The 16853-nt window shown below is 39.2% G+C and overlaps 1 protein-coding gene across 1 annotated transcript in view; it reads left to right on the top strand.

The window, feature by feature from the left end:
- The window catches only part of LOC123666423 (tyrosine-protein phosphatase 69D), a 37885-nt gene that overhangs the window by 19169 nt on the left and 1863 nt on the right, over positions 1-16853 (top strand). Inside the window, exons 11-22 of the mRNA XM_045600515.1 lie at positions 474-598; positions 1730-1854; positions 3003-3121; positions 4059-4203; positions 4584-4769; positions 5785-5996; positions 6815-6918; positions 11282-11421; positions 12895-13086; positions 13540-13689; positions 14274-14451; positions 16260-16375. Of these exons, the coding sequence (XP_045456471.1) occupies positions 474-598; positions 1730-1854; positions 3003-3121; positions 4059-4203; positions 4584-4769; positions 5785-5996; positions 6815-6918; positions 11282-11421; positions 12895-13086; positions 13540-13689; positions 14274-14451; positions 16260-16375 (1792 nt within the window). The remainder of the gene's footprint in view (positions 1-473; positions 599-1729; positions 1855-3002; positions 3122-4058; positions 4204-4583; positions 4770-5784; positions 5997-6814; positions 6919-11281; positions 11422-12894; positions 13087-13539; positions 13690-14273; positions 14452-16259; positions 16376-16853) is intronic.

The following is a 16853-nucleotide window of genomic DNA, read 5'->3' as shown; positions in this document are numbered from 1 at the left end:
AAAATGCTATCTATGTGAAAGTTGCTGTTAGCTATATTCAAACAGTTACAATGTATTTAAGTGTTCTATAAGTAAATGTTTATGTATATATAGGTGTATTTATATGTAAAATTGTAAACCCAGCTAAGTTCTACCCTTGGAAAGAATCCTATGAAAAGGTTTTGTACTATAAACACGACACATTCTTAGAGTTAGTTCCAAAAATGCTCTACTATCTGCCGCTAAACGATCTGACGGTCGACCAGCAGTTCACCAGACCACCAGTCTTTGAAATAGGTTTCCGTTGGCACTCTTGGTCACGGAGCTCTAAAAAGTAAAAGTACACAACCGTGAACAAATTAAGTTATTTACATATTGGCAAATAAAATTGTGAAAAGTGTTTGTGGCTAATGTAGTAAGAGATATTTCTATTTCCTTAAAGCTTGGTCCCAATCTTTCTAGAAGAGAAATAATGTTTCTTAATGCAATTCTAGAGATTACATGAAGAATCCTATGATGATGGACAAGCAGGTAGAGATAGAGGTAAAGGAGGATTTGCAAGTTCGAGACGGTCTGCTCGATCCCTCCGCTAACTACACCTTGTTCATTGAATTGATACGTAAGTATTTATAGTTTTAATTATAATTTACACATATATTAATATTATAGTTATGACTAGCTGTACCCGTGCGAATAATTCGCACTAAATTAAAAAATTGCTGTGTGGTTACGGCAAGGAAGAATATAGCCACCCCCTCTCTTCCCGCGGATGTCGTAAGAGGCGACTAAGGGATAACACAGTTCCACTACCACCTTGGAACTTAAAAAGCCGATCGATGGCGCGATAACCATCCAACTGCTGGCTTTGAAATACACAGGCCGAAGGCGGGCAGCAGCGTCTTCGGTGCGACAAAGCCAGCCCTGCGGTCACCAACCCGCCTGCCCAGCGTGGTGACTATGGGCAACACAGTTGTTTTTGTTGTTGTTCAACAACACCGTTTGACGTGGTCAACCATAAACTTCTCATGTTGAAAATTGAGTACATGGGAGTACACGGTTCTTTACTTCGTTGGTGCGAGTCCTATTTAGACAATCGGTCACAACTCGTTGCTGTAAATGGCTCTAAGTCTTACGAAATACAGGTAGCATCCGGTGTTCCACAGGGTTCCCATCTTGATTCTACTCTCTTTTCAATTTTTATTAACGACTTAACAATTGTTTACATTTTAAAATGAAACTGTTTGTTGACGATTTAAAGATTTAAAGAGCTATTGACTGCCAGCATGATATACGTGCACTACAGAGTGACACAGATGCCGTTAATACCTGGTGCATCAGAAATGGCATGTCCTTAAACATTGATAAATGTTACCATATAAAATTCACAAGGAAAAGCAACCGGTTTAACTGCGTGTACAAAATAAACAATATAGACCTTACTGAAGTTGACTGTATCGGGGATCTTGGCGTTGTTATAGATTCAACTTTAAGTTTTCGCAAACATATTGAGAACGTAACGACCAAAGCTTCTAAGTTGTCGGGGCTAGTTTACAGACAGATGAAAATACATTTACATTTTTAACTAAATTACTTTTGGATTTTAATTGACTTACTATTATTCAAAATATAAAGTTTGAGTTTTTAAAATATATATAAATTATACTTGTAAACACGTAGCTCTTATTTGTGGTACTTTTAAAGAAAACGTTAATTTTAACACTATACTTACAGTACACACTTTAATTTAAAGTAATGTTTATTTCAGCTGGTTCAGAAGAAGACGAGCCGCTGTACAGTGAGTATTTGAATGTGTTGATGGCCGCGGCGTCGCCCGTCGCCCCACCGCCTACAACAACGCTGGAAATCGCACTGTTGGTGAGTGTATTGCTACATATTAAATTAATAAAACATTTGATAGACTTCTAGAATCATATCTCAAAACTGTATCTATCTTTGGACTAAACTACTGCTTTTATGTCTAATAAGATTATTTTGGTATCAAAAGGTGTGTAGTGTAAATGGTTAAATTGAACACCATCCTTTTTGTCGTAGCTATAACTTTGTGGTCCAAGATCCCAGGCCCTCCCAGACCTTCCTTATTTTCTGGTGGACAAATTAGATGTAATTGAGTATTATTAGTGTGTACAGTGAACTAATACGTACCCGCTAGCTTAAGCCGACGGAAAATTTTCAGATATAAGCTACTAAAGTTACGTAAAATTATACAATTTTTACTTTATCTTCTAATGGCTTATTTGTACGTGTGTTGTAGAGGACGCAGCCAGACACCTGTTAGTACTATTTCTTGCCAGACAGAAAATGTGATAGGTCTGGGGCATGTGTCTGGGATTTTACTCTATTGTATTAATTAGTAAAAGTAGTATACAAATACAATATATTTTATCTAAATATATGTATATGTAACATTATTGAGGTAGGGCACAGCAGAAATTTTTCTGCTCGAAATCTGGAACACACTGACTAGAGAAGTAGCCGTACCTTAGCGAAGATCATAGCTAAATAATACTTCTTTCAAGTAGTGTTGTGTTCCTATTGTAAGTGAGGTGGCTCCGGAAGTAGGGTCGGCAACACGCTTGCGATGCTGCTGGCGTTGCAAGCGTCTATAAGCTACAGTGATCGCTTACCAGCAAGTGAGCGCCGCATGTTTACCGATATAGTTGTATGAAAAAAAATTACTTTTCACTGAGGTAGGGCACAGCAGGAATTTCCTGCTCAAAATATGGAATAGCCCGACTGGGGAAGTATACCTCGACCTTACAGAAGGTCACAGCAAAATAATACTGTTTTCAAGCAGTATTGTGTTCCTTTTGGTGAGTAAGGTGACCAGAGCTCCTTGGGGATTGGGGATTGGGTCGGCAACGCGCTTGCGATGCTTCTGGTGCTGCAGGCGTCTATAAGCTACGGTAATCGCTTACCACCAGGTGAGCCGTACGCTTGTTTGCCGACCTAGTGATATAAAAAAAATGCGAGTGGCCAGTGTTGAGATGCAAGCGTGTGTGCAGGCCACGTGCGCGGCGGCGGCGCTGGCGCTGCTGGGCGCGCTGGCGCTGTGCGTGAACCGCGCGCGCCGCTCGCGCAAGCACGCGCCGCCCGAGCGGAACCCGCTGCACGCCGCCTTCCGGTGCGATACACACACGCACACACACACACACGCACGCACACACACACACACACACACACACACGCACGCACACACACACACACGCACGCACACACACACACACACACACACACTGTCACTGTTCAAATATACTGTAATAATATACATAACGGTAGAGACACTTTAGAATTCACATATACAGTTTTATACTAAGTTCAATTTATCACCATTGAGTTTTGGTTGCATATCAATTTGTTTTACATTTGGAGCAGAAAATTTGATACAATTAGTTTTTTTTACTATTGAGAAGTAAGTTATTCACACTAAACCAGTACACCAGTTCAGAGAGAGCATTGTTTACATCGTCATAGTTGGTTTCTTGTCTAGGTAATTTAAATATTAATGAAGTATAATCAGCAAACGATACAACCTCATGCTTCTTCTCTACTAAATACGGTAGGTCGTTTATGTATATTAAGAACAAGAATGGACCAAGAATTGAGCCTTGTGGGACCCCCCCATCTATATATGAGACCCAGACGACTTAGTACCATTCACTTCAACCCTCTGAGTTCTATCACTAAGATAAGAACTCAGAAGTTCTAGTGAAGTATTTTTAATGCCATAGTGACTGAGTTTCCTGATTAATGTGTTATGATGAACACAGTGAAATGCTTTAGATAAACCACAAAATACACCTAAAGCATCACGCGCTCCTCCCAAGCATTGACTATCGAAGTAAAAAGTTCGACACCGGCATCGGTTGTTGAGCGTCCTTTAGTGAAATTGAACTGCTTCATATGTAAAAGATTTTTCAAATATTTTACTACAGGCAGGTAGAATAGAAATGGGCCTGTAATTTGTTAGATCTGTATGACAACCGGACTTAAACAAAGGTATAACTTTAATATGCTTCATAAGATCAGGAAACTCACCACTTGTTCATAATGTACTCTAGATATGTGGTAGACCACATCGGTGGCAGACAACAACTGATAAGCGCTGTGCCACCTGACATGCCGCCCATCGCCAAAGAAGATCTTGCTGCCGCCTACGCAGAGCGACAAGCCGACTCTGACTATGGTTTCCAGAAGGAGTTTGAGGTAAATATGTGGTGTTAAGGGTGTGTGTAATAGGTGTTATGTATATATGTAACATAGCCCCAACAGCATGCCTTGGAGCTCGATTCTCAGTTCTCCTTAACTCTCAAATTCCAATTATTCACATTCAACTTGCTTATACGTCTAAACAATGATTGTTAGTTTTATCATATATCTCAAAGGATAGCTATATCAAAAATTTGATTGTCTAACGGACTAATATATGGGATCCGAATCTTTAGCAAACTTACACCTGCCACTATCTATCAATACTTATCAAATTGTTAAACAGATAAAAACTGTAATTTTATTTACATTCTCTCGAGTTTTGAAATTGTGTTTATACAATAAAAATTATACTAAACGATAGGCAAAAAACCAAGTTGTTGCAGATGTTACCGGAGTGCTTCCCCGACCGAACCACCCACGCTTCAGAAGCGAGAGAGAATCAGCCCAAGAACAGATATCCAGACATCAAGGCCTATGACCAGACCAGGGTCAAACTGAGTCAAATCGATGGCATCACTGGATCGGACTATATTAACGCTAATTACGTTATGGGCTATAAGGTATATATGCTTAAGGCATATATATATATATATATATATATATATATATATATGCTTAAGTTTTTTATAGTAGGTATTAATAGCTACTCTATGTTTGGACGTGTCTATTTTTTTATTAACTTGAAAACACCTTTCAAGAGAGTTATAGGCTTTACCGTACGACCCGTTGGCGCAACGGTTGACGCACTGGCTGTTGCGCCAGCGGTCGCGGGTTCGATTCCCGCTCACGACAGACATTTATATCGACCATATAGATGTTAGTCGTGGTCTGGGCGTTGTGTTTGTGTATTGTATGTGTTTCCAGACCCCCAGCACAGGAGAAAATCCTACTGGGAGACCCGTTGAGTGTGTAGTGCTTATTAAATAAAAACTTAATATAAACTTGCCAATATTGTTGGATTTTCAATAAGGGACCAACAATACGCAATATTTTATTAATTTTTTACTCAACTGTACCGAATTATTAGTAATTAAGATATTTTATAAGCTACAATGATAAATGTTATTTACTATAGATTTTTCAATGTTTTTGAGACTGAATTTTTTTGTTTAATTTTCCAAATTTTTTTCGCTCTTTACTTACCTTTCTAATCGCTTATGTCTGTCCTATTGCTAACAAAGGACCCTTCGGAGATTAGTCAGGTATTGCATGCATTCTATCTTTTTCTCGTTTTCTCTGTTACTATCAATTCTAGCCAGATAGACATGAAAAAATTACCCATGTTTTTTGCCTTTTAAGGCATATTTATTATTACACTTAAATATAATATTTATACAAACAGATTACAAAGGCTAGCTCCTCTCTGATAGTAATTTCTTATTCTTGAAGCAGACACAATGCAATTGGTACACATATTAATAACTTGACAGATTGGTACCAAAACTTTCTGAATACTGAAATGTAAATGTTTTTCCTACATTACCATGGAAACTATTTTTTTCATGCCTATCTTAGTAGGCCTTCCAAAAAACGTGTCAAGAATTCATAAAAATTAACAAACAAAAAATTGAACAGGAACGCAAACAGTTCATCTGCGCCCAAGGTCCAACAGACACAACGGTAAATGACTTCTGGCGTATGATATGGGAACATGGGTTAGAGCTGATCGTGATGTTAACCAACCTTGAGGAGTATTCTAAGGTTAAGTGCAGCAAGTACTGGCCAGATGATGTGAGGGGTGTACGGGCCTTTGGCAATATCACTGTTCATCACGTGTCTGAGAAGCGGTGAGTTGGGCTGCCATATTGGGAGCTATTTTGTTTTATTATACTGCTATGTAATTAAAATTCTCCAATATCTTCCCTTTTAAACTTGAGTGGCGCAACGGTCACAGCACTGGTTTGTGGCTGTTACACTGGCGGTTATGAGTTCGATCGCCGCACATGAAAAATATTTGTATTGGCCATACAGATGTTTGTCGTGATCTGGGTATATGTGCAGTCCTTGTGGTGGTGTCATCATGTACACCTGATAGCGATCGTTACTCCATAGTAAGGAATATATCCGGCAGCCCGCATTGGAGGAGCATGGTGTATTAGACTCCAATCCTTCTCCTACATGTGGAAAGAGACCTATGCCGAGCAGTGGGATATTACAGACTGAAGCGTATAGTTGAGTGGTTAACTTGAGTGGTATAAATGAATAAATAAAATAATATATCTTTATAACAATTCAGTGTATATATATGCCAATGTTACTGTGTGGCTACGGTACTAAAGAATTTAGCCACCCCCTCTCTTCCCGTGGGTGTCGTAAGAGGACACTAAGGGATATCACAGTTTCACTACCACCTTGGAACTTAAAAAGCCGACCGGTGGCGGGATAACCATCCAACTGCTGGCTTTGAAATACACAGGCTGAAGACGGGCAGCAGCGTCTTCATTGCGACAAAGCCAGTACTGCGGTCACCAACCCGCCTGCCCAGCGTGGTGACTATGGGCAAACCACATGAGTTCACGTTATTTTTGACGTAAACTTGTGGAGGCCTATGTTCAGCAGTGGACTGTATAGGCTGTAATGATATTCCAATGTATTTTTTTTACAGTTATTCAGACTATATTGTGCGAGAGTTGAAAATTTCCAAGCAACCGTTAAATTCCGATGGACAACCGATCACTGAAAACAATGGAATTGCAAAGAGAAATGGCGGTGAGTACTCAACATTTTATAACTAATAATACAAACATTTTTAATGACAAATACAAATGTTACCTTTACATCACTTATAAGTTTATTCGTGTTTGTAGGGTATGGCAACAAATTGCAACTATTTCGTAACATGGCAACAATAAACCATTTAGCTCCTAACATGTGTTTCAGTCCATCAGTGACATTACAGTCCTAAGAAAAAAAAATACACATCGTTGACTCTTAGATAGTAAGCTACATCCCTTCACCAATAAAATCATAGCACATTAGGATGTTTGTCTAAAGGGTTTACTTAGGCCGATTTGAACGTGGCGGGGTGGATTTTCATTTTATGATTTATTATGACTGTTTTTGGGTGATTTTTTTATTTACTTATTAAACTAAAAAATAACAACTAAATAACGATGTTGATCGTAAAACTAAGGCATTTGTATATTTAAACTATGTTTTAAACACAACATTTAAGAGAAAAAACCTAAAAATTGAAATACTGTATTGAAGTGAATGATATTGTGTAGAGATGAATGATATAACCCGTTGAAGTAAATGATAAGCGGTTACAGTTAATGACGTAAATAAAACATTCTTATTACAATCAGCTTTTTATTTAAGAAAAAAGATAACAAAATTTCTTGCCTTTGAGAAAATAACATACGAAAATATAAATAACAAAAAATTTTGATTGAATCGAACTAAAAACAAGTAAACAACACAACAAAATAATCCAAACACAAAATAATCAATCTGATCACAAAATAATCGATCTTATCTAAACTCAGATTACTAATTATAAATTAACAAACAATTTTGATTTCTATAACAAATAAATATCCAGCCTCTACGAAATACCCTAATTACAAAAGAATCAGCTTGATCTTATTACTAATTATTGTAAGTAAACAAAAATCTTTGATTTTTTTGAACAACCAGTCTCTAAAAAATAAATCAATCACAAAATTAACAAAATAATCAATTTAGGTCATTGTTAAAAGTTATATCTGTTAATACGTTAAGAAGTCGGTTTTCGTTCACGCTTCTACGCGCAGTTGCGGCTAACATCGTTACCTTTTCAGAATCATTATAATTATAATTAATATTACTACCACCTATAATTTCATAAAACCCAAGGTGTTTGCCGTGAACGCAATGCTCATCAATATCACATAAGAAACAACTTTGTTTCCTTAAAGTAAGTTTAGCAGAACACGCATTCCAAAGAACCTGGTGGACGGAAAGTGTGCCTCTGAAAGGCTTAAGATTTTTTGGAAGTAGGGTTTCTTTTTTCTTTATAGAATCTTCCTTTACTATTTTGATAATTATATTTTCCACGTTTTCTTTCAATACTTCACAAAATGAATCAAAATCGCCAATATCTCTTCCGTAACTAACCATTCTATCAGCAGTTCTCTTCAGAACGGCTCCCACCCCATCAGGGGCACCCTTTCCATGTCCCGCCTCTGTGTAATTCCACGAAATTCTGGAAATGCAATTAAATTCATTCCGAATCTGTGATATTATATAAAACATGAATTTGTTTCGGTACTGTAATATTGGTGAGTCTGACAAGAAGTGTAACATAGTTATAAACGGATTGATTTCTAAAGCTTGTTTTATCAGTGGGATTAAATGAGCCCAAATAGCTGCCGCATCGTGACGAACACAACTACTAATGGTACACACCGATATTGGTCGAATAGCTCCTATAGAAAAATCATGACTATAAATAACTGAGGTATGCAAAGCAACTTGTTGCCTGCTCCCTCCAAAATGAAATGACTGGACTTCGTCAGCGTATTTAAGGGCATAATTTTCAGAAAAGTCTACGTGTATAAGTGCTTCTGATATCGTTAAGTTCAGTTTTAGGTTCTTCATGGTAGTATATTGTGCTTCAATGTTATTAACATGTGATAAAAAGGGATTAATCAATGTTTCTAATTCTCGTATTGCTGTTAATGGTTGTGTAGTTATCGGGTCCTTCACTGTAAATACTTGTTTCTTCTTTATCCCTTTTTTCGTCAGTACCTCTTTGGTTATTTTTTTCCATTTAAAATAGGTCAAATTAGAGTCATTAGAAAATTCTTTATAGTTTAATACCTTATCTTTACAGGCAATGCACTCTCTCAATAAACATTTCGAGTTCCTGGCTTCACAGCATAAATGTGAGACTAATTCGTCCAAGTTTTTTTCGCCTATAATAGATGCATTATACAGAGATTTAATTAACAGCTCTATATTAGTATGTTGAGCACACAAACACGTTTCTCTGTTTGTAAGCTTAGGATGAAGTACCCAAAATGGACGATGTTTGGTAAAAAATGAATAACTTACTTTTACATTTGTTTCTGATAGTAATTTTTTGTGCAAAACTTTCAATGGGGCAGTAAGATATCTTTTTTGCATTCGCCTCTTGTTTCTTGTTATGAATTCTTTCTTACCCGCAGAAATAGTGCTCACAGCGTCATCATTATAAAAAGTTTCAATAGATTCTATTACTTGTTGGCGAAAAAGTCGAAATTTAGTATCTTTTCTTGATCTCAATTTGGAAATAGCACTAACGCGAAAGTTCGTTTGTTTCTTATGTTGTGTTAACTCTTGTCTGGTATCCTCAGTCTGCGGGTTAGATGCGTTAAACTTGTCCAGAAGTGATTTCAAATACATTATTGTCTTTTTTTGATTTTTATTAATTTTCTGCAGATTTTTTATAATGCTCGTCAATCGTATTCTTTTCTTTAATTCTTGATACCGTATCTTCCTTTCTGCTTTTTGTAAATCTTCTTTTGTAAATAAACCGATAGGATCTTCCGTAGTATTAGATTTTTCTTCAAATAATCCATCAGCTTCAACATTTACTATACTAACTTTAGTTGGAATTGCCTGTTTAAGGCGCTCTCTATATTTTTTTGAATTTTCTTTCCACTGTTTACGCAATTTTCTCTGTTCACGTGGACTTCTTTCTGTGATAGATTTCTGTTTCTTTTCTTCTTTACGTTTTTTGTATTTAGCACGTTGTTTTTCTTTTTCTAGTGCATATAATTCAGGGTCATTTTTTATTTCCAAATACTTACGTCTTTTGCAGAGCCTTTGTTGGGCTAAACGCTCTGCTTTTGTTTTAGCCATGATGTAACCTGCGTGAAAAAAATCTAAATCAGTCTAATCAGTTTAAGTTAAAATAAAAATAAAATAATAATAAAATAAAAAAATAAGAAATTAGTTAAAAAAGGTAAACTGAACAGATAATTTGAATATCATGCACTAGTATTGACTATTCTATTACATTGTGTTCAAAATCAATGAGAAATTAAATATATTGCTCTGAATATATACTCAATTTTTTGCATCTTAATCATTAACCTCTACTATGCATCATTAAATTCAACAGAAATGACATTTTCCTCAAAAGAAATCATTCACCTCATGTAGAATTACACGATGAATGATGTTACGATATATGACAAAACAAAACGAAACATGTCGTAACTTGCAAATTGAGGGAAGAACCTATATAATTACTTTGTTCATTATTTAATATAAATTTAGTTTAATCTATACAAATTATCGTTTAAATAAAGAAACATTACTTACCAAAAATATATTCACGCGTTTAATGACGAGATTTCTTGACAAACTAATATAAAATCACGTAAAAGCGTAATTTCACTACTGACACGTCAAGACTCGTACAGATCTTGATGTCGACTGAGGGACAGCACGGGGGAAGCCCCCCGGAATGTATTCAAAATCTTTCATCTAGTTATTTTGTAGAACAAAATTTTATAAACAAAAATCGAGGATGGTAATGATGAAATTCTTGTGACAAAATTTTAAACTGTTAAATAATAATGATAGAAGAAAATTTTTGTTTAGGAAAGGTAATGATTATTCAGTTTAGACTTTATTTATTACTTATAGAATAAAATCAAACGAAATTTGGGCAAACTACTGCGTTTTATTTATTTCATTAACGAACATAGTGTAAAAATATCGGAGAGGTAAATGATTTTTGGGACAATATTTCAAGTTTTTTTATATTTTAGCATAATTATTTTATTATTTTGTTACCTGCAAGTTATAACTAAATGTATAAAGAATAATCTAAAGCTATTTTTACATAATGGAGGTTCTATTTTGAGTCAAAAAGTGGAATCACATTCACAATTTGCTATTTTGAAAATCCACCCGGCGTCATAATTTATTATGATTTAATTATACAAGTGATAGGGATGAGTTACTATTTTCTTAATGCGAATAGACTGTAAGTACACTTATTGTGATAATTATGAAACTAATCAATACCTTAACATCAAAGTAGTACATTCTTCTACTAATGTGACTAGTTATCAATAGAATTGTGTTATACATTCAGATTGCGGTATGAGCGACAGCGCCCCGACGTCTCCTCGCGAGCTGAAGGGCGAGACGCGGCTGGTGCGGCAGTACCACTTCCTCATGTGGAAGGACTTCGCGGCGCCCGAGCATCCCCACTCGATACTTAAGTTTATTAAGGTTACTGTTTCAATATTTCCTATATTATAACACTAGTGGGGTCAGTGACCTGTGCCTATGTGGTATAAAAGTCTGACTACCCTACCATTTGGTGGTACAATGAAGTGTATAAAATAAATACAGTCGTATAAATATGTGGCGATGTATCAGTACCTACTATATTCTATCTTTTGGAATAGTCTTAAATGGTAAACAAATATGGCGTACTTTCGACCACAGACAATAGAGTAATATTGTAAGTATAGTAAAGTGACACAAAGAGCAAATGAATGAACAATATTAGTAAGCCATAGACGAATATAAAATTCATTTTATGTTCAAATATTTAACGCTAACATATTACTAAAATTATTTCAAAACCTAATAATATATTGAATATTTTTGCTAAGAATTAGTAGAGGTACAGAATTACGAAAAAAAATAAATATTAATCGAGCATAAAAGGCAACAAATTTATATTTCGTTTATGTGAAATAGTCAGTAAAAAAGACGTTAAAAATAAAATTTACAACAAAAAACCGACTGTATATAAAAAAAAGTCGACCCTATTAATTTTAATAAAATTGAATAAAAAACCTTGCACCGGCGGCACTCTCTCTAACATCTAAAAAAACGACTAATAACATTGTTCTCCATGAAGCTCTCATTGGGTAATCCTTAGTCTCAAAAAAAAATCCTGTCAACTACAGTAAACTTTTATGCCATTGCTATGTGGTATTCATTAATATTATATGGGATAGCGTTAAAAATGTTCAGGGTGAAATTGATATTTAGAAATATTCATAGTATAAAATTAAACCTTTACAATGAACACTACCATAAAAGATTGACATTTGCAATATTTTGTAAGGATATTTTTTGCGCTCAACATAAAAAAGAAAAAGTAAATACAATAACAAAAAACAAATTAATAACAAATCGCTTTACGGTAATATTATTTTATAATCTATTAACAAATTCTAATTCGTGAAAATTTAAAATATAGGTAAAGAACATGGCCTATTTTATCGCTCATGCTGTTTGCATGCTCATTTACCTCTAAAAATATTATGACTACATCGCTATTTGCCTTTTAAAAAAAGATATTGAAATGTCATATTCAAGAATATTAGTTAGCTGTACTCCCGAATTCGTATTTTAATAGTTTTTATGTGTTTAAAATGATAAATTGATATTTGTTTTTAGGGAAATAAATAGTAAATGGAGTTTTAAAATGTCCGTAAGCTAATGTGTTGTGAAAGTAAGTGATAAATGCGGAAAAAACGTGAATTACGATTGACAGGGGTTTGTTTATTAAATAAGACTCTTCCAAAAAAACGGAATATAGTTTAGTTACCATTCGAGGTCACATTATTATTAGATTAAATAGTAGAAAAATGAGTTCAGTACATACTGCAACTTCACTTGATCGATTGTTTATACTGAGAACTCCGAGCTATAAGTCTTTATATGAACCGATGTGAACCGTTTCAGAGGGTGAACGAAGCGTGGTCGAACATGGTGGGGCGGCCGGTGGTGGTGCACTGCTCGGCGGGCGTGGGGCGCACGGGCACGCTGGTGGCGCTGGACTGTCTGCTGGAGCAGCTGCGCGCCACGGGCCACGCCGCCGTGTTCAACACCGTGGCCGAGCTGCGGCGCCAGCGGAACTTCCTCGTGCAGTCGCTGGTGAGTGGCCAGCGAGCAGCGGGGCTGGCCTGCCACTGGGGCAGCTACCGTTTGCACAACACTACGATACTTGAGAGCAGTGTTATTTAGCTACGATCTTCTGTAATATGTTCTGCTGTACCCTACCTCAATGTAAATTCCATTAGATGGGAGCCATAACTTTAATTTAAAAAACCGTTTTAATGCATCGGACACCTTAAATGGTATAGACTCTATACTAATTTATTTGTTCTGCATCAAGCTAAATAAGCAAATCAATCTTATCAATAAAATAATACTTAATCATTATATCAAAAATTTCGCTCTGGCGGGTACATCGTTCCATAGCTTAATTGGCTAGAGCGCCGACACGGTCAGTCGGAGACGCGGGTTCGAACCCCGCTGGAGCGGTCAATTTTTGATATGATATTCAAAAATGTTTAAAATAATACTTTATAATTTACCATTCCACAGAAACAATACGTGTTCGTGTATCGAGCTCTCGTGGAATACGCTCACTACGGCGATACCGAGATACCGGCGTCGAGGCTGAAGAGCTCCATCGACCGCCTGCGGAACACACCGGAGGGCGCTGATAAGTGTCTCATGGAGCACGAGTTTGAGGTATACTTCTTAACTTTAACAAATTACTTACATTACTAATTCAGCCTGTAACATTAGATTGCTGGGCAATAGACCTCTTTCACCGTGTAGAAGAAGGGTCAACTGCGGGTTGGTTATATAATTATCAGATGCCCCGATTGTTTTTATCGACAGCTCTCCGAGGCACGTTGAGGGGACCCACAAAGTCAGACATCCGAACCGAAAACAAATATTTGTACGAATACTGTCCAAGTATATATAACCGTCACAAGCGGGAAGTGAGCACACAATTGCCACCACCAGAGTAGTCGTCAAATTCATTCACTCTTAAAATGAGAAAAAATCTACACCCACACTATAAACGTATTCTTTTCCAAAACTATTAATTTAAATAGAAGTATTTATATACTTAATAATGATAGCAATCGTTACTTATAGTAGGGAATATATAATAGTGGAGCAGCGTGGTGGATTAAGCTACAATCCTTCTCCTACACAGAGAAAGAAGCCTACGCCCAACAGTGGGATGTTACTCATGTTTAATAGCGGACCTGTAAACTTGAATCTAGTACGGTACACTAAGAGCAGCTTGTTACCCCTTACAGAAAATGATGGAGCCGCCGGTCGCCGAGCCGGCCAAGTCGTGCGCGGCGGGTGGCGCGGAGGAGCTGCGCGCGCGCAACCGCAGCGCCGACTGTCTGCCCTACGACCGCAACCGCGTCATCCTGGCGCCGCTGCCCGCGCGCGACTACTCCACCTACATCAACGCCTCCTTCGTCGAGGGTGAGCACGCTCTACATTCCCTACGACCGCAACCGCGTCATCCTGGCGCCGCTGCCCGCGCGCGACTACTCCACCTACATCAACGCCTCCTTCGTCGAGGGTGAGCACGCTCTACATTCCCTACGACCGCAACCGCGTCATCCTGGCGCCGCTGCCCGCGCGCGACTACTCCACCTACATCAACGCCTCCTTCGTCGAGGGTGAGCACGCTCTACATTCCCTACGACCGCAACCGCGTCATCCTGGCGCCGCTGCCCGCGCGCGACTACTCCACCTACATCAACGCCTCCTTCGTCGAGGGTGAGCACGCTCTACATTCCCTACGACCGCAACCGCGTCATCCTGGCGCCGCTGCCCGCGCGCGACTACTCCACCTACATCAACGCCTCCTTCGTCGAGGGTGAGCACGCTCTACATTCCCTACGACCGCAACCGCGTCATCCTGGCGCCGCTGCCCGCGCGCGACTACTCCACCTACATCAACGCCTCCTTCGTCGAGGGTGAGCACGCTCTACATTCCCTACGACCGCAACCGCGTCATCCTGGCGCCGCTGCCCGCGCGCGACTACTCCACCTACATCAACGCCTCCTTCGTCGAGGGTGAGCACGCTCTACATTCCCTACGACCGCAACCGCGTCATCCTGGCGCCGCTGCCCGCGCGCGACTACTCCACCTACATCAACGCCTCCTTCGTCGAGGGTGAGCACGCTCTACATTCCCTACGACCGCAACCGCGTCATCCTGGCGCCGCTGCCCGCGCGCGACTACTCCACCTACATCAACGCCTCCTTCGTCGAGGGTGAGCACGCTCTACATTCCCTACGACCGCAACCGCGTCATCCTGGCGCCGCTGCCCGCGCGCGACTACTCCACCTACATCAACGCCTCCTTCGTCGAGGGTGAGCACGCTCTACATTCCCTACGACCGCAACCGCGTCATCCTGGCGCCGCTGCCCGCGCGCGACTACTCCACCTACATCAACGCCTCCTTCGTCGAGGGTGAGCACGCTCTACATTCCCTACGACCGCAACCGCGTCATCCTGGCGCCGCTGCCCGCGCGCGACTACTCCACCTACATCAACGCCTCCTTCGTCGAGGGTGAGCACGCTCTACATTCCCTACGACCGCAACCGCGTCATCCTGGCGCCGCTGCCCGCGCGCGACTACTCCACCTACATCAACGCCTCCTTCGTCGAGGGTGAGCACGCTCTACATTCCCTACGACCGCAACCGCGTCATCCTGGCGCCGCTGCCCGCGCGCGACTACTCCACCTACATCAACGCCTCCTTCGTCGAGGGTGAGCACGCTCTACATTCCCTACGACCGCAACCGCGTCATCCTGGCGCCGCTGCCCGCGCGCGACTACTCCACCTACATCAACGCCTCCTTCGTCGAGGGTGAGCACGCTCTACATTCCCTACGACCGCAACCGCGTCATCCTGGCGCCGCTGCCCGCGCGCGACTACTCCACCTACATCAACGCCTCCTTCGTCGAGGGTGAGCACGCTCTACATTCCCTACGACCGCAACCGCGTCATCCTGGCGCCGCTGCCCGCGCGCGACTACTCCACCTACATCAACGCCTCCTTCGTCGAGGGTGAGCACGCTCTACATTCCCTACGACCGCAACCGCGTCATCCTGGCGCCGCTGCCCACACAACATCATTCTTGTTATTTTTTATGAGTAAAGTTTTGATAAGAAGCATTTGGTCTGTTTTTAAATTAGTAATGTTGTAAAAATAATAAACCTACCACCTACTTTTTACGATTCCACTTAAATTCATTGACTTTTCTGTCCATTTCAGCCTATGACAATTCAGAAGGATTCATCATAACTCAAGATCCTCTACCTAACACGATCATGGACTTCTGGCGAATGGTGTCAGAACACAATGTCTCAACTATCGTCATGTTAAGTGAGGTAAACAAAATAGAAATAATCGTTATTTTATTTACGTACAAAAAAAAATGCGTCAACGTAGAAAAGTACTAGAGGTGATCATTAAAACTTCTATTTATTTATTTTTTTGTGTTAATAGTTAAATAAAATAATTACAATCAATTTTCAGTACCAACTTACTCATAATTTTTCATGTATTCAATTATCTTTTTATTGGTATATATCGCCGTATTTTACGTCGTAATTTAATTATAAAAATGTATAATTAAGACCTTTAAAAAAACTAAAATATAGTATGAAAAACTAATCTTAAGTATTTGAGTTACAATTAAAATTTTGGTAAATTAACGGTCACCAACCCGCTTGCCCAGCGTGGTGACTATGGGCAAAACACATGAGTTCACGTTATTTTTTGGCGTAAACTTGTGGAGGCCTATGTCCAGCAGTGGACTGTATAGGCTGTAATGATAAAATTGTGGAGTACTTAACACTGGAAAAA

Source organism: Melitaea cinxia, chromosome 26 (assembly GCF_905220565.1).
Source record: "Melitaea cinxia chromosome 26, ilMelCinx1.1, whole genome shotgun sequence".
In the NCBI taxonomy this organism is placed as follows: Eukaryota; Metazoa; Arthropoda; class Insecta; order Lepidoptera; family Nymphalidae; genus Melitaea; species Melitaea cinxia.
Note: the sequence above shows the minus strand (reverse complement) of the source record. Positions and strands in the feature narration are given on the sequence as shown.